At 45.8% G+C, this 25,650-nt stretch overlaps 1 protein-coding gene across 1 annotated transcript; it reads left to right on the top strand.

Annotated features, from left to right (window-relative positions):
• Positions 1-492: 492 nt before the first annotated feature.
• nelfe (negative elongation factor complex member E) lies at positions 493-25,650 on the top strand. The gene is made up of 10 exons (XM_080196381.1): positions 493-680; positions 2,526-2,595; positions 6,231-6,376; positions 8,383-8,457; positions 10,594-10,631; positions 13,644-14,005; positions 17,483-17,618; positions 18,831-18,885; positions 19,144-19,246; positions 23,547-25,650. Exons 1-10 carry the CDS (start codon positions 606-608, stop codon positions 23,621-23,623), a joined length of 1,137 nt encoding a protein of 378 aa, XP_080052507.1. The 5' UTR covers positions 493-605; the 3' UTR covers positions 23,624-25,650.

The raw sequence follows: 25,650 nt of genomic DNA, 5'->3' as shown, positions 1-25,650 counted from the left end.
AAAACTCCTCGGTCGGCCGCCTCTGCCCTTAACAAAGATGGCGGACACAGATCTTTTCCTTTCAGTAGACTGTGGGTGAGGGGCGAAAGGGTTTCTCACAGCCACTAACAAAGATGGCCGATCGGTTCCGTTAGCTGTCAGCTGTGCTAGTCGCCACGAAAAAAGATGGCGGACACGTGTCCACCAGCAGTCAGCTGTAATCACTCGCCACTAACAAAGATGGCCGGCGCAATTCTCTCCTTTGGTTACTGATTGTTATGGATGACCTGTCTGCCACGAATAAAGATGGCGGCAAGTTTCGATCGACACGATGCTGTTCCTCCCGAAGGGGCAAAGTTAAAAAAACTCATTTTCTACCTACAAATAAACAAAGAAATTGGCTTCTTAGAAATATTAAAGGTATCCAAGCGGAGAGGGAATTCAATTATTGACTGACAGAAATTTAGGTTTAATGGGTTAACGGTCGCTTCGACGTCAATGAAGCGTCGGACGTCATTGGTATGCGCCGTTGTTTTCATTTCGTCCCTTATGGTAAAAGTTTGGAATAAAGAAGATTCTTTGGATTACTGGATTAAATCGTTTATTGCTGGGAGGAAGAGGGAGTTATGACTCTGTTCCCATCCGCCCTCAGTGAGGAAGAGGAGACTCTGCAGAAGAAATATGCTAAACTCAAAAAGAAGGTGAATGGATGTCCGGTGATCACCATGGCAACAACTCAGGCCCGAGGGGCAATTATTGTCTCATATTGACCAGTCCCTAGGTCCAGTGATCACCATGGCAACAAATCAGGCCAGAGGGGCAATTATTGTCCTATGTTGACCAGTCCCCAGGTCCAGTGATCATTGTGGCAACAGCTCAGGCCAGAGGGGCAATTATTGTCTCACCTTGACTGATCTCCAGATCCAGTGATCACTATGGCAACAACTCAGGCCAGAGGGGCAATTATTGCCTCACCTTGACTGATCTCCAGGTCCAGTGATCAGTATGGCAATAACTCAGTCCAGAGGGGCAATTACTGTTGCATTGGGTTTAAAAAAAAGGGTGACATGGACAAGTTGGGCTGAAGGGACTGTTTCCATGCTGTAAACCTCTATGACTCTATGTTGACCAGTCCCCAGTCCAGTGATTATAGTAACAATAACTCAGGCCAGAGAGGCAATTATTGTCTCATATTGACTGGTCTGAGATTGCTTACCTTCCTGGATTGTCCTGGAGCCATGAGTTGAAGGTGAATTCCTCAGATGCTACTGCAAGCAAAAGGCTTGTAACAATTTTTTTTTAATTGTTTGCAAACTTTTAATCTATAAGATATAGAAGTATTGGTATTGGATTTGGAGAAGTCAATTTGGATGTTGTGTGATCAGTCCTCTATGTCCGTGTAACGTCTGCTTTAGTTCTCTCAGCCTCACAGCCTAATGTCCATATTAACCAACATTTTCATGCAATTTCATAGCATTAGCTTTCCCTTCTTTTGCTAGTCCCTCAAAACTACAAAGGAGTACATCCCACAGCCAGAACCTGAGCATGTTTTCAGTTGACATGGTGAGCCAGTTGCTTTGCAGCTACAACACGGTTCTGGCTGACCAGACTACCCTGCTGTTACTGACTGTCGTAGATGTGTTGGAAGCATTTGCAGATCGATTGTCAACCTTTTGGCCACATTATGAGTGCACCTCCCGTGGCCATCAAGTCCTAGATTAGGACTCGAACTTGGAGCATAAGCTCCAGAGATAGGGAAACTATTTACTGGACCACAATACCTTACAGGAATAGGTTTAATTATAGTTGGCATACTTAAATTCTACAGAGAGTGAGTGAGGTCAGAAGTAGGTGATTAGGTTATGTAGATATAACTCAGTCGTCCTTTTGATTTCGTTCTGTTCCTTTGTATTATTTTGTGATTTGAGGTGTATAATATGTCAGAAATCTTACACTTATGTTTAACTCCTCTCAAGAAAGCCAAAAGTTAGACAGTTTGTATGTTCAAGTTCCATTTCAAACCTTGAATATAAGTTTGAGGCTGACATTCCCAGTGCAGTACTGAGGGAGTGCTGCACTGTCGGAAGTGCTGCCTTTCGAATTCCATTTTAAACTGAGATCCCACTCTGGCTTTCAGGTCAATATTTTAAAAATCCCACAGTTTTGTTGGCAGCAAGGGAATTCACTGCAATGTTCTGGGTGAATGTTTATCCCTCAGCCAAAATCACTTTGCTTTGTGGGAGCTTGCTATGCACAGATCGGCTGTCTCATTGCCCTGCATTACAACTGCACTTAGAAAGTACTTCCTGAGCTGTGAACTGCTTCACGAGACCCTGATTGTGAATGACCCCAGAGAAATGCAAATCTTTCATCTGAACATATTGAATTGGCTGGAGGGAGGGGGGGAGTGCATTCCTTGTATTTCCCATCCTGAAAACAATTATTTCTTTGTGTTTCAGTAAAGTTTATGTAAACAGTCAGTTTTGATGTTTAGCTCTCACTGTTCCAGAACCCAGTTCTTTCTGACTTCGGAATTTTGCTTGCAGAAAAAGGCATTGATGGCCTTGAAGAAACAGAGCTCAGCATCGCAGACCAACCAGGGCGGCATTAAACGATGTGAGTACTCCAAGCTCCTGGACTGACTTCCCTAATTTATGCTGTTGTGGGGTGGGGTCTTGCAGCCACACAAAGCTGATATGCATGCAAAGCTAGTGATTAGGAAGGCAAATTGAATGTTATCATTCATTGTAAGGTGAATGGAATACAAAAGTTAAGAAAGTATTTTTGTTACAGTTGTACAGGGTGCTAGCGAGACCAAATCTAGACTGTTTTGAATCTCCTTACTTGAGAAAAGATCGAAGCAGTTCAGAGAAGGGTGACTTACTTGACTGATTCTGAGGATGTGGGGGGCGGGGTTAATCATATGAGGAAAGATTGAGCAGGTTAGACCTATACCCATTGGAGTTTAGAAGAATAATAGGTGGTCTAAGTGAAACATGTATGATCCTGACAGGCATAAGAATTGGCAGGGTACAAGCTGAAAAGATGTGGGAGAGATTAGATGCAGTTTAAAAATAATGAAAATATAATAATAAAAAATAATTTACAAGTTATGGGGTGGCACGGTGACACAGTGGTTAGCACTGCTGTCTCACAGCGCCAGGTTTCAATTACCAGTTTGGGTCACTGACTGCGTGGAGTTACACATTCTCCTTGTGTCTGCGTGGGTTTCTTCCAGGTGCTCCGGTTTCCTTTCACACTCCAAATATGTGCAGATTACGTGAGTTGGCCAAATTCTCCCTCAGTGTACCCAAACATGCATCGGAATGTGGCAATGAGGGGATTTTTACAGTAACTTCATTGCAATGTTAACATAAGACGACTTGTGACTAATAAATAAACTTTAAACTAATTTGATTTATTATTGTCACGTATTGGTAAACACGGAAAAGTGTTTCTCGCACTGTACAGACAAAACATAATGTTCACAGGGTACAGAGAAGAGAAGGCAAGGAAGGCATGCAGAATGTAGTGCTAAAGTTACAGGATATAGCAAAAGATCAGGTTAGTATATGGTAGGTTCATTCAAAAGTCTAATGGCGGCAGGGAAGAAGCTGTTCTTGAATCATCTGGTACACGATCTCAGACTCTTGTATCTTTTTCCCGACGGAAGAAGATGGAAGAGAGTATTTCCAGGGTGTGTGTGCGATGGAAATGAGGGAAACCTTTTTTTCTCTAAGAAGATCATTGGTCTGTGGAATTGTCCTCTCCAGAGAACACTGGAGGTAGGGTCATGAAGGTTGTTAGGTATGTGTTAAAGCCAGAAATAAATCCTCTATTAACCAGAATTCTGGGGTGTCTTTTTTTTTATTTCTCATCCCTGAGAAATCTGTGCGAGCGCATGTGCCCCACCATTTTCTTTCTCCGGAAACTGCTAACGATTGTAACCCTCTTGGACAGTCAAATGCTTTGGGATATTGTATTTATTCAGCACCTTCAACATAATTAAAATGAATAGTAATTTTTTATGTCTTTCTGCACTTTATTTAATTCTGTCCATTTCCATCTCTCTTTAGCTCTTTTGTTGTGATCCTTTAGAACATATGATAAAGAGTAGAATTAGGCCATTCGGCCCATTGTGTCTGCTCCACTCTTCAATAGATGATATGTTTCTTATTTCCGTTTTTCCATTCTCCCGCCTTTGCCCTGTACACTCGATGACCTGGCCTCCACAATGTTCTCTCTCTCTCTTCTCCTCTCTCCCTCTCCTCTCCCTCTTTTTTCTTCTTTCTCTCTCCCTCACTATCTCCCTCTCTCTCCCTGTCTTCTCTCCCCCCCGCCTCCCTCTCCCCTCGCTCCCCTCCTCGCTCCCCCCTTCTACCCCCTCGCTCCCCCCTCTCTACCCCCTCTCTACCCCCTCTCTACCCCCTCTCTACCCCCTCGCTCCCCCCTCGCTCCCCTCTCTCTACCCCCTCGCTCCCCTCTCTCTACCCCCTCGCTCCCCCCTCGCTCCCCCCTCGCTCCCCCCCTCGCTCCCCCCCTCGCTCCCCCCCTCGCTCCCCCCCTCGCTCCCCCCCTCTCTAACCCCTCTCTACCCCCTCGCTCCCCCCCTCGCTCCCCCCCTCGCTCCCCCCCTCGCTCCCCCCCTCGCTCCCCCCCTCGCTCCCCCCCTCTCTAACCCCTCTCTACCCCCTCGCTCCCCCCTCTCTACCCCCTCGCTCCCCCCTCTCTACCCCCTCGCTACCCCCTCGCTCCCCCCTCTCTACCCCCTCGCTCCCCCCTCGCTCCCCCCTCGCTCCCCCTCGCTCCCCCCTTGCTCCCCCCTCTCCACCCCCTCGCTCCCCCCTCTCTACCCCCTCGCTCCCCTCTCTCTACCCCCTCGCTCCCCTCTCTCTACCCCCTCGCTCCCCCCTCTCTACCCCCCTCGCTCCCCCCTCTCTACCCCCTCGCTCCCCCCTCTCTACCCCCCTCGCTCCCCCCTCTCTACCCCCCTCGCTCCCCCCTCTCTACCCCCCTCGCTCCCCCTCTCTACCCCCCTCTCGACCCCCTCGCTCCCCCCTCTCGACCCCCTCGCTCCCCCCTCTCGACCCCCTCGCTCCCCCCCTCGACCCCCTCGCTCCCCCCTCTCGACCCCCTCGCTCCCCCCCTCGACCCCCTCGCTCCCCCCTCGACCCCCTCGCTCCCCCCCCTCGACCCCCTCGCTCCCCCCTCTCGACCCCCTCGCTCCCCCCCTCGACCCCCTCGCTCCCCCCTCTCGACCCCCTCGCTCCCCCCTCTCGACCCCCTCGCTCCCCCCTCTCGACCCCCTCGCTCCCCCCTCTAGACCCCCTCGCTCCCCCCTCTAGACCCCCTCGCTCCCCCCTCTCGACCCCCTCGCTCCCCCCTCTCGACCCCCTCGCTCCCCCCTCTCGACCCCCTCGCTCCCCCTCTCGACCCCCTCGCTCCCCCCTCTCGACCCCCTCGCTCCCCCCTCTCGACCCCCTCGCTCCCCCCTCTCGACCCCCTCGCTCCCCTCTCTCGACCCCCTCGCTCCCCCCTCTCGACCCCCTCGCTCCCCCCTCTCTAACCCCCCTCGCTCCCCTCTCTAACCCCCCTCGCTCCCCTCTCTAACCCACTCTCTCCTCCCCCACTCTCTCCCCCCGCCCTCTCTTTCTCTCTCTCTTCCTTTCTTTCTTTCTCTTTTTCCTGTCTCACTCTCTCTCATGGTCTTCCCCTCCCACTTCCCCTGTCTGCCTACGCACACAACATCAGGATAATTTGGACAAAGAAATTATGATTACGAGAAGGATGTTCCACATGTCCACTCTAAGTTCAAATGTTTTGAAACAGACCCCTGTTTTAATTATCTTCTCTGTTCAGGATTTCATATACATTGGTGTCAAATGTGTAGGGGATAACGAAAAGAAAAATCCACATTCTCTGTATGCCCACCACTCCGTCAGTTTGTGTTTTCTCCCTCTTAAAACAACTTTATGTAGAGCAACCCAGCAACTGCCTGCAATGTCCTTTGAAACCTGTGCACTCTGCACCACACTGGCTGCTGAGTTGCTGCATCTCAAAATGTTGAGGGAACATCTGTAATATCCTTAGACAAACTGGATGTATCTTGGTCTCTCCCAGTTCTCTTGTCTTTCTCTCTCTCTGCCATATCATTGTCTAGGGATTATTCATTTTTGTTCAATGTGAGACGGAGTAACTAACTGTTCACTGTGTTGATGGGCAATGGAAACACTCATATCTCTCTTGTGCAGCTCTTTCTGATCAGCCCATCATTGACACCGCCACAGCGACAGAACAGGCAAAGATGCTGGTGAAATCCGGAGCTATCAGTGCCATCAAAGCGGAAAACAAAAACTCGGGTTTTAAACGCTCCCGCACATTGGAAGGGAAACTGAAGGTAAGGAGGAGAGGCCTTGCATTTATATAGCACCTCTCCCAACCTTCCTGAGGTTACAAGATTACCAATTACAGGTTACCAATCAACTGTTTGCATGAGGCAGTCATTATCAACATGGTAAAATGGTAACTGCCAGTGTTTGTGATCTCAAGTTGGGTCTTTTGTTTAGGTTCAGCATTACTTAATTCCCCCCAAAGCCACCCTTGCTCCCCCACTTGGAGCCTGGTTTCTCTAACAGAACCCTTGCTCCCCCCCCCCACAATGGAGCACAGTTCCTTCGATAAGATCTTTCTTTCAGCTTAGCATCCCCCCCCCGCCTCCTTGATGTGGTCTGCACATCATCCCTCAATGGAATCCTCGCTGCATCGATCTCCTGTTCGAGCCTCATTCCTCGGCCAGGATTCTTCCTCATCTGATGGAGCTAACTTCCTACTAATGGAGCTTTCGGTCTGCTGTGAAGGAGAGTGCGCACTGACTTGCTTAACATATAAATCATTGTTGTGTGCAAAGGGTTTGACTAGCAAATTGTCACTGTACTAATTGGATACAGCTCATTCTGCTCCTAGACGACCAAAACACATCTGGGAGTTTCAGTAATTTAGGGTGGCACCATTGGCACAGTGGTTAGTATTGCAGTATGGGTTCATTTCCAGCCTCGGGTGACTGAGTGGAGTTTGCATGTTCTCCCTGTATCTCCGTGGGTTTCCTCTGATGCTCCAGTTTCCTCCCACACTCCACAGATGTGCAGGTTAGGTGAATGCTAAACTTCCTCTTAGGACGATTAAGTAGGTTAAATACATGGTGTTACAGGAATTGGCGCCTGGTGGAATTGTTGTCGGTGCAGGCTCAATGGGCCGAATGGCCTCTTTCTGCACTGCACTCTCCTTCACAGCAGACTGAAGGCTCCATAGAAAGTTAGCTCCATCAGATAAGGAAGAATCCTAGCTCGGGAATGAGGCTCGAGTAGCAGATCGATGCAGCGAGGATCCCATTGAGGGATAAAGTGTAGACCACATCAGGGAGAGGGAGGGATGCTAAGCTGAAAGGTCCTATCAGTGAAACTGAGTTCTCATAGAGAAACCTAAATACATACGATTCTATGCTCTCTCCACACTGGATCTTTATCTGTTGGATGGCCCAATTTCGAACCATGATCTCTAAAGAATAAAGATGATGAAACTACTCATTGTCATGGGCAAGGAACTTGTGGTAATGAATCTGATGTCTAATTTAACTGGTATAAAATGGGTTGATGATTCGGTCTCACCTGTCACCCAAGTTTCATGCCCATAAATTTTTAAGGGCAGGGCTCAGAAATTCCATTCCTGACCTCCCATCTTTGCATTATGTTGCCCCAGCCAATTTCCTCAGATGTTCATTCAATTGTCCCTCTATATTTTTAAGGTTCAATTTAGAGAGCTGCCCTGATTAGTGACCGCAGAACTTTGAGTCATCCAAAGTCCCCATCTGACCCTCAAGTCCCCCACTTTTAACCTGTGTCACCACTATTCGTTGAACTGTGTACAATTTGCCTGAACAGTTTCTTTTATTCAAAGCAAATGCAATTTCTTTATTCATTCCTCCCGACTGGATTTCTATCTGTCACACAGCTAAATGAACTTTTTAATCGAAGAAAACACAAAAGCACTGGAAAGATTTCGGCAGATCTGGCAGTGTCTGTGGAGAGATAGCAGGTGGAATTCTCCAGCCGCGCTGGTCTAAAAGCCAAAAATTCCTGCCCGACTCTCAATGGCGTTTCACATTCTCTGCAACCCACCTGCTAAAATTCCAGTGGCGGGTGGGATCGAAGAATTCCAGACAAAACTTTCTGTTTTTATTTTAGATTTTCAGTACCCACAGTGTTTTGCTTCTACTTTGTGTTTTATTTGCCGGATGCATGTTGTAGTTGACTGTGAGCTACTGTTCGAATGCTGAAGTGCCTTTGTGAATGAAAGACCAAAACTATCGGCACGTCCCTGCTGACTTAGATTGCTTTATCTCGACAGGATCCTGAGAAGGGACCAACCCCATCATTCCAGCCTTTCCAACGGAGCGTCTCTGCCGACGAGGACAACTTAGAGGTCAGTTAGCAGTGGAGGGTTTGATGTTGTAAATATTAGGATGGGGGGAAGGTAGTTGTTCCAGTTAGGTCCATTCTGTACCCCCTCCCCCACTCCGGGAGATGGGGTTAATGACAATAAGTAATAATAGATGGTTACCTAGCCCAGCCTGGACAGTAGTTCGCCTGTTCTTCATTCATTTTGACTGATTTTCATTCAGTGAAACCAGTGGAATGAAAATGATGAGTAAAATCCTTATGTAAAGGACCTGCTCCTGGAGATTACAACCTCAGCAGCAGACACTAAAAATCCATCTCATATCCCTTCAATAAAGATGTGTGTCACCTCAGATTATGGCCCCACACCTCAATGTGGAGTTCAAAACAACAAGCTTCTGACCCTGACACTGTGGTACTACCAACTGATCTGAGATTACTCCCAATACGTATTCACACTAAAGAGTGCGACCCCATAAGTTTGACCATTGCTGCTAGCCCCCTGCCCTTTCCACTGTCATGGAATACTCTCCACTTGCCAGGATCCCCAACAACACTTAAAAGCTTGCTCATTGACTGTCTGTCTCTCTTCACACCACCAGTTTCCCAATAGGGATACGTGGAAGTGGAAAGTTGCAAGTTTCTGTGATTCCCAAAACCTCAAAACTCCATGGGGCTCAGCAAAGGGTAGAATGCAGATGAGGTTCTGATTATTGATAATAAAAGACAATTCTGCCTCACCAAAACTGTGACGTTTGTCAGTGGCCTTAAGCCTCAACTTTCTGCTGTCAGTGAAGACAATCGGTCACTCTTGACTAAAGCCTAATTTTGATTTTATTTATTATCATTGTCACAAATATTAATATACAGTGAAAAGTATTGTTTCTTGCATGCTATATAGACAAAGCATACTGTACATAGCAAAGGAAAGGAGAGAGTGCATTTTAAATGCAATTTAAAGCTCACTACTCTGTGTCAGTGTAAAGTCATGTCAGGAGATTTCCCAGTTTGAGGCTCTGCTTCATGTTACCATTCTTTGTCTCATCTCGCTATCGTATAGTTGTGGGGAGATGATGGCCTAGTGGCATTATCACTAGACTATTAATATGGAAAATCAGCTAATGTTCCAGGGACACGGATTCAAATCCTGCACTGACTGATAGTGAAATTTGAATTCAGTTTTTAAAAATCTGGAATTAAGAATCTAATGATGATGATGAAACCATTGTCGATTGTCGAAGAACCCATCTAGTTCACTAATGTCCTTTAGCGAGGGAAATCCTTACCTGGTCTGGCCTACATGTGACTCCAAAGCTTCAGCAACATGGAAATGCCCTCAGGAAACTAGGGATGGGCAATAAATGCTGGCCAGCCAGTGACACTCATGTCCCACAAATGAATAAAAAAAGAAGAATCTAGGTGTTCTAGTGCATAATATCACAAAATCACAAAAAGCTAGCAAGCAGGTCCAATAAGTCATTAAGGAGGCAAAAGGTATTTTGGCCCTTTATTGTAAAGGGGTTGGAGTTTAAAAATAGGAAGCTTTTGTTGTAATTGTACAGGGTGTTGGTAGGCTTCACCTAGAATATAGGATTTGGTTCCCTTACCTTAAAAAGGATAAATTAACACTGGAGGCAATCCAAAGGAGATACACCAAACTAATTCCTGGGATAAGAGTGTTGTCCTACCAAGAGAGACTAAATAGTCTGTGTCCATATTTCTTGGAGTTTAGAAGAATGAGGGGTGATATAAATAAAATCAAACACATAAAATCCTATAGGGGGCTCTTCCCGAATAAGAGAGTCTCAATCAAGGGCACTTAGCTAGAAGATAAAGGCCGGTCATTTAAAACTGAGGTTTGTAGAGATTTCTTCTTGCAGAGGGTGGCGAATCTCTGGAATTCTCTGCCCAAAGGGTGGTGGAGTCTGGTTTTGGAAGTATTCTGAATGGAGGTGGATAAATATTTGATAGATCAAGGAATAGAGAGAGGGCCATGGGAAAGTGGCAAGAAAAGGAGTTGAGGCCGGTATAGCTCAGCCATATCATATTGAATGGCAGGGCAGGCTTGAAGGGCTTAGTGGCCTCCTCCTGCTTCTATTTCTTATGTTCTGAGTTCTTGCATTGTGTTCTTGTGTGTAATCAGTGCATCTTGGTCTCCTAGGTCTCCAAGCGTCCGCAGAGGAAATATCTTTATGAAAGGTATTTGTTTTTTTTCTCAAATTATTTTCTCATACAAATTGCCGACAACTGAATTATGTTTCTACCTGATTGAGCGCTAACAAATATAGGTTTCTCATGCTCCCGGACTCTTTCTATCTGAGAATGAGTTTCTGCTGGCAGGACAAGTGGCTGTATGGGACCTGCTGTTTGCAATCTTTGATTTTCAAACAACAACAGCTTGCATTTATATAGCATATAGTCCACAATGAATAGTTCTCATCAGTATTTGAGAAAGGCGTGGATGTTGGGGAACTTGGGGAAATAAATAGTGATGTCTTGAGGAATGTACCTATTACAGAGAAGGAGGTGCTGGAAGTCTTAAAGTGCATCAAGGTAGATAAACCCTGGGACCTGATGAAGTGTACCCCAGAATGTTGAGGGAGGCTAGGAAGGAAATTGCGGGTCCACCAGCAGAGCTGTTTGAATCACCAACAGCCACAGGCAAAGTGCCTGAAAATTGGAGGGTGGCAAATGTTGTGCCTTTCTTTAAAAAGGGCTGCAGGGAAACTCTGGGAACTACGGGCTGGTGAGCCTAATGTCTATAGTAGGTAAGTTGTTAGAAGGTGTTCCGAGAGACAGGATCTAGGATTTAGAGGCAAAAACTGATTAGGGACAGTCAGCATGGCTTTGTGGTGGGAAAACAGGTTCAAGAATTTCACTGAGTTTTTTGAAGGGGTAATCAAGAAGGTAGATGAAGGCAGTGCAGTCGGCTTTGTCTACATGGACTTTAGCAAGGCCTTGACAAGATACCACATGGTAGGTTGTTGCAGAAGGTTAAATCTCATGGGATCCATGGTGAGATAGCTAATTAGATAGAAAATTGGCTTGATGATAGAAGACAGTGGGTGATTGTAGAGGGTTGTTTTCAAACTGGAGGCCTGTGACCAGCACTGTGCCTCAGGGATCAGTGCTGGGTCCACTGTTATTTGTCATTTATATTAATGATTTGGATGAGATTTGTGGGGCGTGGTTAGTAAGTTTGCAGATGACATCCAAGATTGATGGCATAGTGGACAGTGAAGAAGATTATCTAGGATTGCATCGGGATCTTGATCAATTGGGTCAGTGGGCTGATGAATGGCAGATGGAGTTTAATTTAGATAAATACGAGGTAATGCACTTTAGTAGATTGAACTGGCAGGACTTACTCAGTTAATTGTAGGGCGTGGGGAGAGTCATAGAACAGAGATCTAGGGGTACAGGTTAATAGCTCCTTGAAAGTGGAATCACAGGTGAAGAACGCATTTGATGTGCTTGGTTTTATTGGTCAGAACATTGAGTACAGGAGTTCAGGAGTTGGGATGTCTTGTTGAAGTTATTCAAGACATCGGTAAGACCATCCTTGGAATACTGTGTGCAATTCTGGTCATCCTATTATAGAAAGGATATTATTAAATTAGAAAGAGTGCAGAAAAGATTTACTAGGATGCTACCGGAACTTGATGCATTAAGTCATAAGGAGAGGCTGGATAGACTGGGACTTTTTTCTCTGGAGCATAGGAGGCTGAGGGGTGATCTTATAGAAGTCTACAAAATAATGAGGGACACAGATTAGCTAGGTATTCAATATATTTTCCCAAAGGTAGGGGAGTCTAAAACTAGAGAGCATAGGTTTAAGGTGAGAGGGGAGAGATACAACAATGTCCAGAGGGGCAATTTTTTCACACATGGGGTGGTGAGTATCTGGAATAAGCTGCCAGAGGTAGTAGTAGAGGCGAGTACAATTTTGTCTTTTAAAAGGCATTTAAATAGTTACATAGGTAAGATGGGTATAGAGGGCTGTGGGCCAAATGCGGGCAATTGGGATTAGCTTAGGGATTTAAAACAAAAGGCAGCGTGGACAAGTTGGGCCAAAGGACTGTTTCCATGCTGTAAATCTCTATAACTCTATGAGAGGCTGGATAGACTGGGATGTTTTTCCCTGGAGCATTGAAGGCTTGGGGTGATCTTATAGAGGTCTATAAAATAATGAGGGACATAGATTAGATAGATAGTCAACATCTTTTCCCAAAGGTATGTAGAAATTTCTTCTTGCAGAGGGTGGGAGGAAACTGGAGCACTTGGAAGAAATCCATGTAGACACAGAGAGAAAGTGCAGACTCCACACAGACGCGACCCAAGCTGGGAATCGAACCCGTGTCCCTGGCACTGTGAGGCAGCAGTGCTAATCATTGTGCTGCCCATTAGAGAGATTGCAGCAAAAATTCATGAGAGCAGTTCAAGGATGGGGAACTTTAGTTAAGTGAATAGGTTGGAAAATTTGGGACTGTTTTCATTGGAGATGAGAAAGTTGAGAGAATATTTGATCAAGATGTCAAAATTATGAAGGGTCTAGATAGTGTACGTGGGGAGAAACTGTTCCCACTGGTAGAAGGATTGGAAGAAGGAACTGATTAAAGGTAATTGGCAAAAGAAGCAATGGAGACATGAGGGGATCTTTTGTCACACAGCAAGTGGTTACAATCTGGAATACACTTCCTTTGAAAATGGTGGAGGCAGGTTCAGTCGAGACATTCAACAGAGAATTGGACTACCATCTGGAAGGGAAGAATGTGGGGAGAAGGCAGGGAATGGGACTAGATGCATTGTTCGTTTGGAGAGGTAGCACAAACATGACTGGCTGAATGGCCTTTAGTGCTGTTACAATTCTGTGACCATCACATGCTCCACCAAAGGAGATATTTGGACATATGATTAAATGCTTGGTCAAAAGAGGAGGCAATGGCCTCATGGACTATTAATCCAAAAACTCATCTAATTTTCTGGGGACCCGGGTTCGAATCCTGTGATGGCAGATGGGGGAATTTGAATTCAATAAAAATGTTACCTGAAATGAAGAGGCCATAGATGACCATGAAACCATTGTCGATTGTCAGAAAAGCCCATCTATTTCACTAACGTTTTCTTTAGTCGCCATTTTGTATTTGCTGGTGGGGGGATTTGGGGAAGGAGGGTGAGTGGTAAGCAAAGTCCTCTGTGTTTTGCCCTCAGCTTTGTGAGTTCCAGTGACCGTGCACGGGACAGTGAGAAAGACCGGGAGGAGGAACGTGAATCAGGAAAGGAGTTGGATCGAGAGAGCTCCAGAGACATTGAGCGGGACTTGGATCGTGGAAGAGACCGTGACAAAGGTCGAGATAGGGATCGTGACCGAGATAGGGATCGTGATCGGGATCGTGACCGGGATCGGGATCGTGACCGAGATCGGGATCGTGACCGAGATCGGGACAGAGACCGGGATCGGGACAGAGATCGGGATCGAGATAGAGATCGGGATCGGGACAGAGACAGGGACAGAGATCGAGACCGTGGCAGAGACAGAGACAGGGATCGGGACCGTGATGGCCCCTTCAGAAGTGAGTATACGTCTGTTTGCTCATTCCTCTGTTAGCTTGCCTGCCTGAATTCTCACAGGTGATCATTGTATTAGAAAGGCATAGAGGTGAATATGCGTCAGAGGAAGAGAGAGATGAGTGTCACTAGAGTTATCAAGAGTCATAGAGGTTTACAGCATGGAAACAGGCCCTTAGGTCCAACTTTCCATGCCACCCCTTTTAACGCTAGTCCTGATTGCAAGTGTTTGGCCCATATCCCTTTATAGAACATAGAACATAGAACACTACAGCACAAACAGGCCGTTCGGCCCACGAGTTGCGCCACCATCTTACCCATGTAACTATCTAATCGCTTGTTAAAAGACAAAATTGTAACTGCCTCTAATATTACCTCTGCCAGCTTGTTCTGGACACTTACCACTCTCTGTGAAAAAATTCACAGAGAGGGAGAGAGCGGTGAGTGTGCGCGAGAGGGAGAGAGCGGTGAGTGTGCGCAAGAGGGAGAGAGCGGTGAGTGTGCGCGAGAGGGAGAGAGCGGTGAGTGTGCGCGAGAGGGAGAGAGCGGTGAGTGTGCGCGAGAGGGAGAGGGCGGTGAGTGTGCGCGAGAGGGAGAGAGCGGTGAGTGTGCGCGAGAGGGAGAGGGCGGTGAGTGTGCGCGAGAGGGAGAGGGCGGTGAGTGTGCGCGAGAGGGAGAGGGCGGTGAGTGTGCGCGAGAGGGAGAGGGCGGTGAGTGTGCGCGAGAGGGAGAGGGCGGTGAGTGTGCGCGAGAGGGAGAGGGCGGTGAGTGTGCGCGAGAGGGAGAGGGCGGTGAGTGTGCGCGAGAGGGAGAGGGCGGTGAGTGTGTGTGTCTGAGAGGTGAGAGCAGTGAGTGTGCGTGAGAGGGAGAGGGCGGTGAGTGTGCGCGAGAGGGAGAGAGCAGTGAGTGTGTGTGTCTGAGAGGTGAGAGCGGTGAGTGTGCGTGAGAGGGACAGAGCGGTGAGTGTGCGTGAGAGGGAGAGAGTGCTGTGTGTGTGTGTGTGTGTGTGTGTGTGTGTGTGTGTGTAAGGTGAGAGTATATGTGTGTCTGTGTTCAGTATAAGACTACAGCAGCGCTCCTTTCCCTCAAGCAATTGAATGAAAGGAGCAGTGTCACTTCCCCCCCCCCCATTAAAAATAACAAACAGGTAAGTATTTTATTAAATAAGAAAATGTTTTAATTATAAGTGTACACATACAACTTCTTCTATAATTTGGTTTTTGTGTGTTTGTACTATTGAGCAAAAACAACTATTTTGTGGTTTAACTCTTCAGTATAATAAGAATGTTTCTCAGGGGTTCCTTCAGTACCCTTGGATGGTTAAAAAGGTTCCATGGCCAGAAAAGTTTTGGAAACCCTGTAGTTTACTAGAGTGCGACTGATTTGAGGATTTTCACAGTTTGGGGGAAGATTTCTGCCCATTCGTAAGGGTTTCCATTGATTTAACTCTGATGGGAGTACCTGAACTTTGGGGAAATGGGACATCACTGACATCACACCCACACACACACATACACACACACAGATGCACATGGTGCGTACATGCATGCCCATGCGTGCATGAGATGTCCCCAAAGGTTTGTTTCAGAGAAGCGGTGGTGGTGAACACTGACAGTTTTGCAGTCCTTACCATTGCAAGATGCAGCCAGTCAAAATGTTCTCGTTTAAGTTGAAGTTTATTTATTAGTCTCAAGTAGGTTTATATTAACACTGCAATGAAGTTATGTGAAAGTCCACTATATAAGCGCTTAGGACATCCAAAAGCACTTTATAATCAATGAAGTTGTTTTGAAGTGTTGTAATATATGAAAACAGTGAATCATTTTGCACCACAATGTGAGAATGACCAGATAATGAGTGATGGCATTTGAGAGATAAAAAATTGCCAGATCACTGGAGAAGAATACTCCTGCTCTTCCATTAAATAATGAAACAGTGACCATGACAATTTTTACTTCTACCTGAGAGGGCAGACATAGCCTCGGTTTATAGTATTATCTGAAAGATAATGCCTCCCAAAAGTACAATGCTCCCTCAGCCCTGCACTGCAAAGGGATTGGAATACAAAATTAAACAGTTGCACAGAGTTTTGATGAGATCAGTGTGGAATATTGTGTGCAGTCTTAGTCTCCACATTCAAGAAGGGATATACTTGTTTTGTGGGGCTGCTGTTATTCAGTTTGGTTTTGTTTCCTTCAAATAGCCAGATGAAGACTTTTCGGAGTTTAAAATCAGCTGTTTACTTACAAGCTAGCAAGGGCTCCAGCAGAGCCCCGAATTACACAAACAGATATACTTCCAGATTCAATTACAAACAATTATCATATACCAATCAGAAGTGTGCATTTGTATAGGAGTTATCTATGTCCACTCACAACTATTGATTAGACTTGCATCATGCAGAAGGTACAAATGTTACTAATCACAATATGTGCGGGTCAGGTTGACAATAATTATAATATCCAGTCAGTATAAAGATTTGAGTATGTTATGACCTGATTTATCATAAGTTACAAATTGTTTTTAACACCCCAGCTTGTGTTTATGTTTGTAGATGTCAGTTAGCTCCCCATGTCCGAGTGTCTGAGTTAATGAATTCTCTCAGACTAGGAGGCTTCAGTAGGTAGATCCTATCCTACGTTCAAGTTACACTCTAGTTGCCTCCCTGTGTTATCAGTAGACCATCTGTTTGCCAAGAAAGCCCCTATTATAATCTATCAGAGTTGATGTATCTGTGATGTATCTGCCTGAGAACTAACAGCGGTTTTTGTGCAGCTTATTCACAGCTAGTAGTGTGTATGATTTTTCTGTGAAACTGAATATTTTAACCCTTTCAGTGAGCACAAGTATTAAAACTGCTATTATCCCCCTTCAACTTGCATTGGAGGCAGTACAGCGAAGGTCCAGTGGATTAGTCTATGGGATGAAGGGGCTGTGCTCTAATGATAGGTAAATTGGGCTTGTATTCTCTGGAGTTTAGAACGAGAGGGCGACCTTATTAAAATGTACAATATTGTACATTTGTAGAGACTACTTGCACCGATTGGAGAGTCTAAAACACAGGGGCACAGAGTCAGGATAAGGGCCAATCATTTAGGGCTGAGGTGATGAAACATCACTCAAAGTTTTATGAATCTTTGGAATTCTCTACCCCAGGGGTTATATATATTGAAGGCTGGGGTAGACAGACTTTTGGCCTCGCGGGAAAATGGGATGAAGCCTAAGATCAGCCATGATTGTATTAAATGGCAGAGCAGGCTCGACAGGCCTTATGGTTCACTCCTGTTCCTATTTCTTAAATTCTTGTGTCAGATTTGGAGATATTATTAGATCACAAGACTACTAGGATAGTCAAAGTCAGCAAGGTCATTTTTGTTCAACAACAGACATGCAAGAGGTTGAACAAAATTGGTAGGGGTAATGTCAAAATTGTTCATTTGTGCACCTCACCTTGCCTGATTGCTCCCCCTCCCCCCCCACAGGGTATGACTCTTTGCGTGCTCCCCGAAAAGGAAACACCATCTACGTGCACGGCCTGGGAATGACCGAGGAGATGCTGAGGACCTCCTTCTCCAATTTCGGGACCATCGTCAACTTGACCATGGACAGCCCCCGGAAGTAAGTGATGCAACCCAGCCCTGGGATAGTTGTCCTGGAATTGCATCTGTGTGTATGTGTGCCTCCTGCAAACACCCCACCCCCGCCACCTCTCCAAGCCGGATCATCCATGGTCACTGTCGAGGGGGTCACTAATTTCTTCCTCAGCAGCCCTTTTCCCTTCATGACCTTCCAGCCCTACAACACTGTTGAGGATTTTGTACTCTGACACTTCCCCAACTCCCCCTGATTATAATCACCTCAACATTGGTAACTGTGCCTTTAGCTGCCGAGACCCTGCACTTTCAAATTCCCTCCCTCAACCTTGCTATCTCTTTCTTCCTTTAAGGCACACTTTCAAACCTACCTCTCTACCCAAGGTTTCGTTTGAACCAAAGCAGAAAATGCTGGAAAATCTCAGTTGGTCTGACAGCATCTGTGAAGAGAGAATAGAGCCAATATTTCAAGTTTAGATTATCCTTCGTCAGGTCATCTAGACTCGAAACGTTGACTCTATTCTCTCCCCACAAATGTTGTCAGACCTGTTGAAATTTTCCAGCATTTTCTGTTTTTGTTTTAGATTCCAGCATCCACAGTATTTTGCTTTTATCTTTCCTTTTAACTCTTACGTGGCTCAGTGTTCAATATAGTCTGATAAAACTTGCATGAAGCATTCATGCTGCCTCATAAATACGAGTTGGTATTAGAACCATGGAACCATAGAAAAATTGCAGCACTGAAGGAGGCCATTCAGCCCATCTTGTCTATACCAGATCGAGGACACCTAGATACCCTTGCCCAATTCCACCTTCCTGAACCTGGCCCATATCCCTGTAGCTTACAGCAGTTGAACTGCAGATCAGATACTTCTTAAAAAAAAAATTAGACTCTCTGCCTCCTAAACCAATGCTTCATCCCAGGAATCAGACGAGTCAACCTTCTTTGACCTACTTCCAGTGTCAGAATGTGAATATGAGCGGCAGACCCATTGCTTGATCTCACCTAATGTTCTGTAACTAAGCTGTATTCAACCTGGCTATAATCTGGCCCCACTCAACAGCGACTCATCTGACAGAGTTTCACCATTTGGAATCCCAGTCCCATCTTTCCTATTCCTCCACATTCTCTGCCTCCAACAAGTACCTCTCACTGCCTATGTTCCAACAATGTTCGTAATACCAGACGTTGCTGTATTCCAGCTGTGCTAGGCTGATCTTTATCTGTTTATTACAGCTGTGCGTTTGTCACCTTTGAGACAATGGAGTCCGCAGATCAAGCAATTGCAGAGGTAAGGAACAGAACACAGTCCTGCTGCAAGGGCTCGTGTGTTTCTGTCACATGTGCGTGCACACGCATGTGTGGATGCATGTACACGTGCATGGCTGCATTTATGTGTATGGGTGCATGTGTGCATACACTCTATGTACATGTGCATGTGCACACATGTATATTTGTGTGTGTGTATTTGTTTTTCTCTGGTGTTTAATGCTGATTCCTGGTACTGTATGAGTCTATTCCATGATTTGTTTTCTTCTCTGTCTAACAGCTAAATGGCAGCATGGTTGGTGATGTTTACTTGAAGGTGATGATTGCTCGTAAACAGCTCATGCTGGAAGCTGCCACAGGGAAGTCGGTGTGGGGAAGCCTAGGTAGGAGAAATCTGAATATTCACATGTCTGTGCTTTATACTGTCAGTACGTTTCCTGGTGTCAGTAACCGGCTGTCCAGATTGAATTATGAGAGTGTGTTTAGGCTGAAGGCTGTCAGCAATTAATCTCTTTATTAAATGTAATTCCTTCCCTTATCAAAGTTCCTGCTTTGTTAAAGAAGGTTCAAACTTAGTAACAAAATATGGCTTGCAACTTGATCCTTCTACGGTGCTTGACCACATCTTTGTCACTCGCTTGCTGATCGCTATTGCTTGTTTCAGAGAAATAAGCTTTATTATCCTGTTTCCCCTGGAGATAGAGGTGTAAACTTACTGGGTCAGGAGGAGGCCATTTATGCCTTTGTCTCATTCAGTAAGATATGGCTGATCTGGGACCTAACTCAATATTCTCCAATAACTGTAGTTAACAATTAATTATTGATCTATCATTTATTACTGTTTATGGAAGGGAGTTTCAAATTTATCCCACCCTCTATGAGTTTCCTAATTTCAGTTCTAAACGCGTGGCTCTAGTTTTTAGACTATTTCTCCTAGTCCCGGACTCCCCAATCAGCGTAAATAGTTTATTTCAATCTACCCTGTCATTTTTCCTTAACACCTTCATATTCCCGTTGATATCAGGAGGAGATGGTGGCATACTGGCAATGTGGGCAGATTAGTAATCCTGAGGCCCAGGTTCTGGGGAACCAGGTTTAAATCCTACCATGGCATCAGGTGGAATTAAAATTCAATGAATAAATCTGGAATTGAAAATCCATCTAATACCCTTGGCGGAAGGAAATGTTACCCAGTCTGGTTGATATTGACTCCAGATCCACAGCAATGTGGTTAACGCTTAACTGCCCTCTGGGTAGCCTGGCAAGCTAGTGGGTGAGGGATTGGTAACAAATGTTGGCCTTGCCAGTGATGTCCACATTCTATGAAAGACTACCTTTAATCAAATCACTTCATAAATTCTAAGAAATAGAACCACAGTTTGTGCAACTTTTCCCCATTTAACTTAACAGTACTGATTCTGTCAATTGTGAAGCAAAAGTTCAGGTGGTATGGGGGCACAGTCGGTAGCACTGCTGCCTTACAGCTCTAGGGAGCCAGGTTCGAGTCCCGTCTTGGGTGTCTCTTGCTGTGTGGAGTCTGCATGTTCTCACCATGTCCACGTAGGCTTCCTCTGGGTGTTCAGTTTTCTCCCACAGTCTGAAAGACTTGCTGGTTAGGTGTATTGGCCGTGCTAAATTCTCCCTCAGTGTTCCTGAACAGGCACCAGAGTGTGACGATTAGGGGATTTTCACAGTAACTTTATTGCAATGTGAATGTAAGCCTACTTCTAACACTAATAAATAAACTTTAAAAAAAACTTCACAGACCTCTAAGCCATGCAGATGATCCATTATGTGCTAATAATGGAGGCTACCTCGCTAAATATATTTAAGTCACGGGTAGATAGGTTTTTGACAGACAAGGGAATTAAGGGTTATGGGGAGAGAGCGAGAAAGTGAAACTGATCCACTTCAGATCAGCCATGATCTTATTGAATGGTGGGGCAGGCTCGAAGGGCTAGATGACCTACTCCTGCTCCTATTCCTTATGTTCTTAATAAGAGTTTGTGGTCAATGGAGGAAGAATGGTAGGAAGGACTATTACTTACGTGGCGAAAAACTGCAGCAGGCGACGGTGCAGAGGGACCTCGGGGTCCTTGTGCATGAGTCGCAAAAACCCAGCTTGCAGGTGCAGCAGGTGGTCAGGAAGGCGAATGGGATGCTGGCCTTCATAGCGAGGGGGATTGAATATAAAAGTAGGGAGGTCTTGCTGCAGCTGTATAGGGCATTGGTGAGGCCGCAGCTGGAGTACTGTGTACAGTTTTGGGCGCCGCACCTGCGCAAGGATATTTTAGCCCTGGAGGGAGTGCAGAGGAGGTTTACTAGGCTGATGCCGGAGTTGAGGGGATTGAGCTATGAGGAGAGGCTGAATAAACTAGGCTTGTACTCGTTAGAGTTTAGAAGAATGAGGGGAGATCTCATTGAGACGTATAAGATGATGAATGGGATGGATAGGATAGAGGTGGAGAGACTCTTCCCGCTCAGAAAGGACAGTAGGACTAGGGGGCACAGCCTCAAGATAAAGGGGAGGCGGTTTAGAACGGAGTTGAGGAGGAACTTCTTCACTCAAAGGGTGGTGAATCTCTGGAATTCTCTGCCCGTTGAAGTGGTGGAGGCTGCCTCGCTAAATATTTTTAAGAAGCGGGTTGATGGGTTCTTGATAAGAGAGGGGATTAAGGGTTATGGGGAGAGGGCGGGAAAGTGGAACTGAGCCACGACAGATCAGCCATGATCTTATTGAATGGCGGGGCAGGCTCGAAGGGCTAGATGGCCTACTCCTGCTCCTATTTCTTATGTTCTTATGTTCTTATGTCAACAAACTCCTACCATCACCAACCTCCATGCTTAGAATGAGACAGTCTCCACAAAGTACCCATTGCCAACTTGTAATAACTCATTCTGAGTTGATTGTCTAGAATCATAGAATCTCTGCAGTACAGAAGGAGGCTATTTGGTCCATCGAACCTGCACCGATAATAGTCGCACCCAGGCCCTATCTCTGTAACCCCACATATTTACTCTGCTACTCCCCCTGATACTAAGGGGCAATTTAACACTGCCAGTCCACCTAACCCACACAGCTTTGGAGTGTGGGAGGAACCCGGAGCATCCGGAGGAAACCCAGGCAGACATGGAGCAAACGTGTGACCCAAACTGAAAATTGAACCTAGGTCCCTGCTCCAGTGGCACAGTGCTAACCACTGTGACGCCCTAATCTTATCTTGGATCCATTACATTGACAGCTTGAAGCCAACAAAGTCTAACCTCACGCACAGTTTTTGAACTGATGAGGGAGTCCAATGTGGGGTGCGCAGCCAGTGGGGGGTGTGGTTTGAATGGCAAAGCAGGTTTGAGGGCCCAAATGGCCTAGTCCCACTCCTATTTCTGGTGTGCTTTTGATGGTGGTGGTTGGAGGATGAATGCTAACTCAGTCACAATCATGCCCTGGAAATCTTTCCCCCCTCCCTCAGTCTTTACCTTGGCCCCTCCATCCCATCTGCTTTGGAGCAAGCTGTTAGGTCTGCAGCTGAGCAGATAGACCAGACTTCTCAATTTAGCATCCTGTTCAAAGCAAATATAATCCAGTGTATTAGATGTGGCTGTTCCAGAATCCAGACTATTTGAGATTTGGATGCCGGCAATAAAAAGATGAGTAACAGACGTGGCCATTGAGCATCAAGGGGAGGCAATAGCCTAGTGATATTATTGCTAGACTGTTAATCCACAGCTAATATTCTGGGGGACCTGTGTTCGAATCCTGCCACGGCAGATGGTGGAATTTGAATTCAATAAAAAAAAATCTGGAATTAAGAATCTACTGATGACCATGAAACCATTGTTGATTGTCAGGAAAACCCATCTGGTTCACCGATGTCCCTTTAGGGAAGGAAATCTATCATCCTACCCAGTCTGGCCTACATGTGACTCCAGAACCACAACAATGTGGTTGATTCTCAACAGCCCTCAGGATTGGTAATAAATGCTGGCCAGCCAGCGACGCCCATGTCCCATGAATAAATGAAAAAAAGGTTCATGTGGGAATAGGAATGTGAATTTTAATCTTATTGCATGTTTCTTGTTATATGCTAAGATGAAAAGAAAATGTGAGAATCATTATTAGATGTGGCTGATTTGCTCCCTAACATGATGGTGAGCATCTGTTCAGAATATACACACACCTGTGATACACTACTGTCTGTAAAATTAACTCATGGCAAAATTACTGTCGGGACTGGTGGACAACTTCTAATGGGCCACAGTGGTCTAAAACAGCGTGTCTGACAAGAAGCATTTAGATGAGCACTTTCAACACATAGCGTATGAAGCTACAGACCAAGTGCTGGAAAATGGGATCAAAATAGATAAGTCAATGCATACATGATGGGCCGAACGGTCTCTTTCTGTGCTGACTCTATGAATGTAGCATTGCTTCTGAGCCACACTGAAAATATCCACCTGGATTCTATGCTTCTGGGGTGGGAATTGAATGTATGCTATGATTTTTTTAAGTTTTAAGGTTTATTTATTATTGTCACAATCTGCTTCAAACGTGAGAGCAGAGACTTTCAGGAAGGACAGGAAGGCGATTGTGTTTTTTTTCCGTGGGAGTGGTGTGTGTGGAGTGAAGTGAAATGGGCTGTCCCTGCTCTAACAGAAGTGTTTCTCTTGCCCTCCTCTCCATAGCGGTCCAGAACAGTGCCAAGGGGTCACACCGTGACAAACGTAGCCAGGTGGTGTACAACGAAGATTTCCTGGGATAACCTGGGAAACCGAGCCCGAGAGAAGAAAGAACGAAGAGTGAATGACTCCAAAGAGAGCAAAGCCATCCCTCTTGGGAGGAGGTGGCTCAGATTCATCTTTTTTTTGTATTGACCCTGCAAGCACACCCCCCCCCCACCCCAGTCCTCACTACCTCCTCCTCCTCCCCCTCCTTCTTCACCCCACCCCCACACTACCTCCCCATTCTCTCTCCTTTGTCTCTCTAATGTTGTGTAAAAGAAATTTTAAGAGAGTGGCATTTGGTGTGGACTTTTCCAAGTCCAATCTCTGCATTTCCATTATGTTCTGCAAGTTCCCACCCTCTCGCCTCTCGCTTGAGAGAAGATTATGTTGCGTTCACAGTTTCAAGTAGCTGACCATCGCTGGTTCACCAGCCACTCACCCCAATATCACCCGGTACGTCCTGACCACAACTAGAATAAGAATTGCACGCGTAACAATGTCCTCTGTGCTTGCCTGAGTCCTTCCCTGTCCTTTCACCTTGGCCATTTAAGCTATGGGCCTCAGGATGTGGGAAGAAGCACACCCTGACATTACCCTGAACATCACCCTGAACATCCTGGCTCGAATTTAAGTTTCTACCCCCTTATTCGGGTCTCCCTCTGCAAGAAGTAATAGTTTCCCTCTCACTACCCAATCAAATATTTTCATTATCAAAAGCACCTCAATTGGATCATCTGTTTACAGAAGGGATTACAGTTCAGGAACGGGCCAGTCAGCCCCACAGCATTTATGCTCCTCCACACGGAGCCCTCTTCATCTCACCCCATCAACATATCCTTCCATTCGTTTCTCCTCTCTTGTGATTTTCCAGCTTTCCCCAGAATCCATCTATGCCATGCACATCAACACTCCCTGTGGTAGTGACTTCCATGTTCTCAATGCTCACTGGGTAAAGACATTTCTCCTGAACCCCTTATTGCATTTATTAATGTCCACGTTGGTTTTATAGTCCTTGTTCCCCACAAGTAGAATCATTTTCCCTACATCTACCCTATTTAAATCTGTTTGTTGTCTTTAAAGATCTTTATAAATTAACCCCCCAGCATCTCTTTTCCAGAGAAAAGGGCCCCAGCTTATTAACTTTTCTGGAGTGTATACCCTGTCAGTCCTGACTTCACCTCGTGAACTGTTTAATACAATAGTGCTCCCTATCCTTCAAGCCTAGTCTTTTGGAACTTGTCCTCATAATTTGACTCTTTTCAACTGTGCTGCATCCCCTGCAAGACCAGTATATCCCTCCTGTGAAAGTTCCAGCATTGATAGTACCTGTGCCAGAAATGTTTGAGAACACTTGCTCTCAAGTCCCTCAAAATGTAACTTCCCAATAAATGCAACAATGCCCTTACCAAGGGATAAACACGGGTTCCTTTGTACCGGTGACACAGTAGTCACTTATTACTCTACAAAAGCCAATACACAGGGCTTTTAAAGCTCGGGTGGTTTGATTCCACAATTCCTGGGGTTTGCCGTTTTGTGGTCTCTCTCAGCTTTGTGCATGGAACCTGTTTCACACTAGACTGGAGCACCAGTTTGCCAGGGTTTGTAAAGAGTGCTTTACTAAGTGCGAGATGGGCAGGATTGCAGATGGCGAGACTCAGGGTGCCCAGCTATTAAATCAATGTGACATCCTTGACTCACATGGGTCCTGTCCTACCATTGCTGTTTTGGCTGTATCACTGCAGTGATGTCTGGGTTGTAAGGATGCGAATGAGCAGTTGGAACCGTGTGGGGTGTCCAATCTGTACCTTTATGTTTCACTTCTTCTCCATTGCCTGTAACAAACTAAAGAAGGCAGGACATCCCATCAGTTGCTCACAGATGTTGCAGACTCAAGAAATATGGAGGAAACCAAGGGAGCCATTCAAGTGTCATGAAGTGAAGTAACCCGTTTGCAAATGTGGAATCTTGGTCAGATTGTTTTCTTCCCCCCTCCCCCCCCACACACCCAATGTCCGACTGTAAATAATGCATCCCTTGTTTTTATTAAATTAATTGTTGAAATGTT

The sequence above is a fragment of the Carcharhinus amblyrhynchos genome, chromosome 9 (assembly GCF_965287045.1).
Source record: "Carcharhinus amblyrhynchos chromosome 9, sCarAmb.v2.hapA, whole genome shotgun sequence".
NCBI lineage: Eukaryota > Metazoa > Chordata > Chondrichthyes > Carcharhiniformes > Carcharhinidae > Carcharhinus > Carcharhinus amblyrhynchos.
The sequence above is the reverse complement of the archived record's forward strand: the minus strand, read 5'-3'. Positions and strand labels throughout refer to the sequence as shown.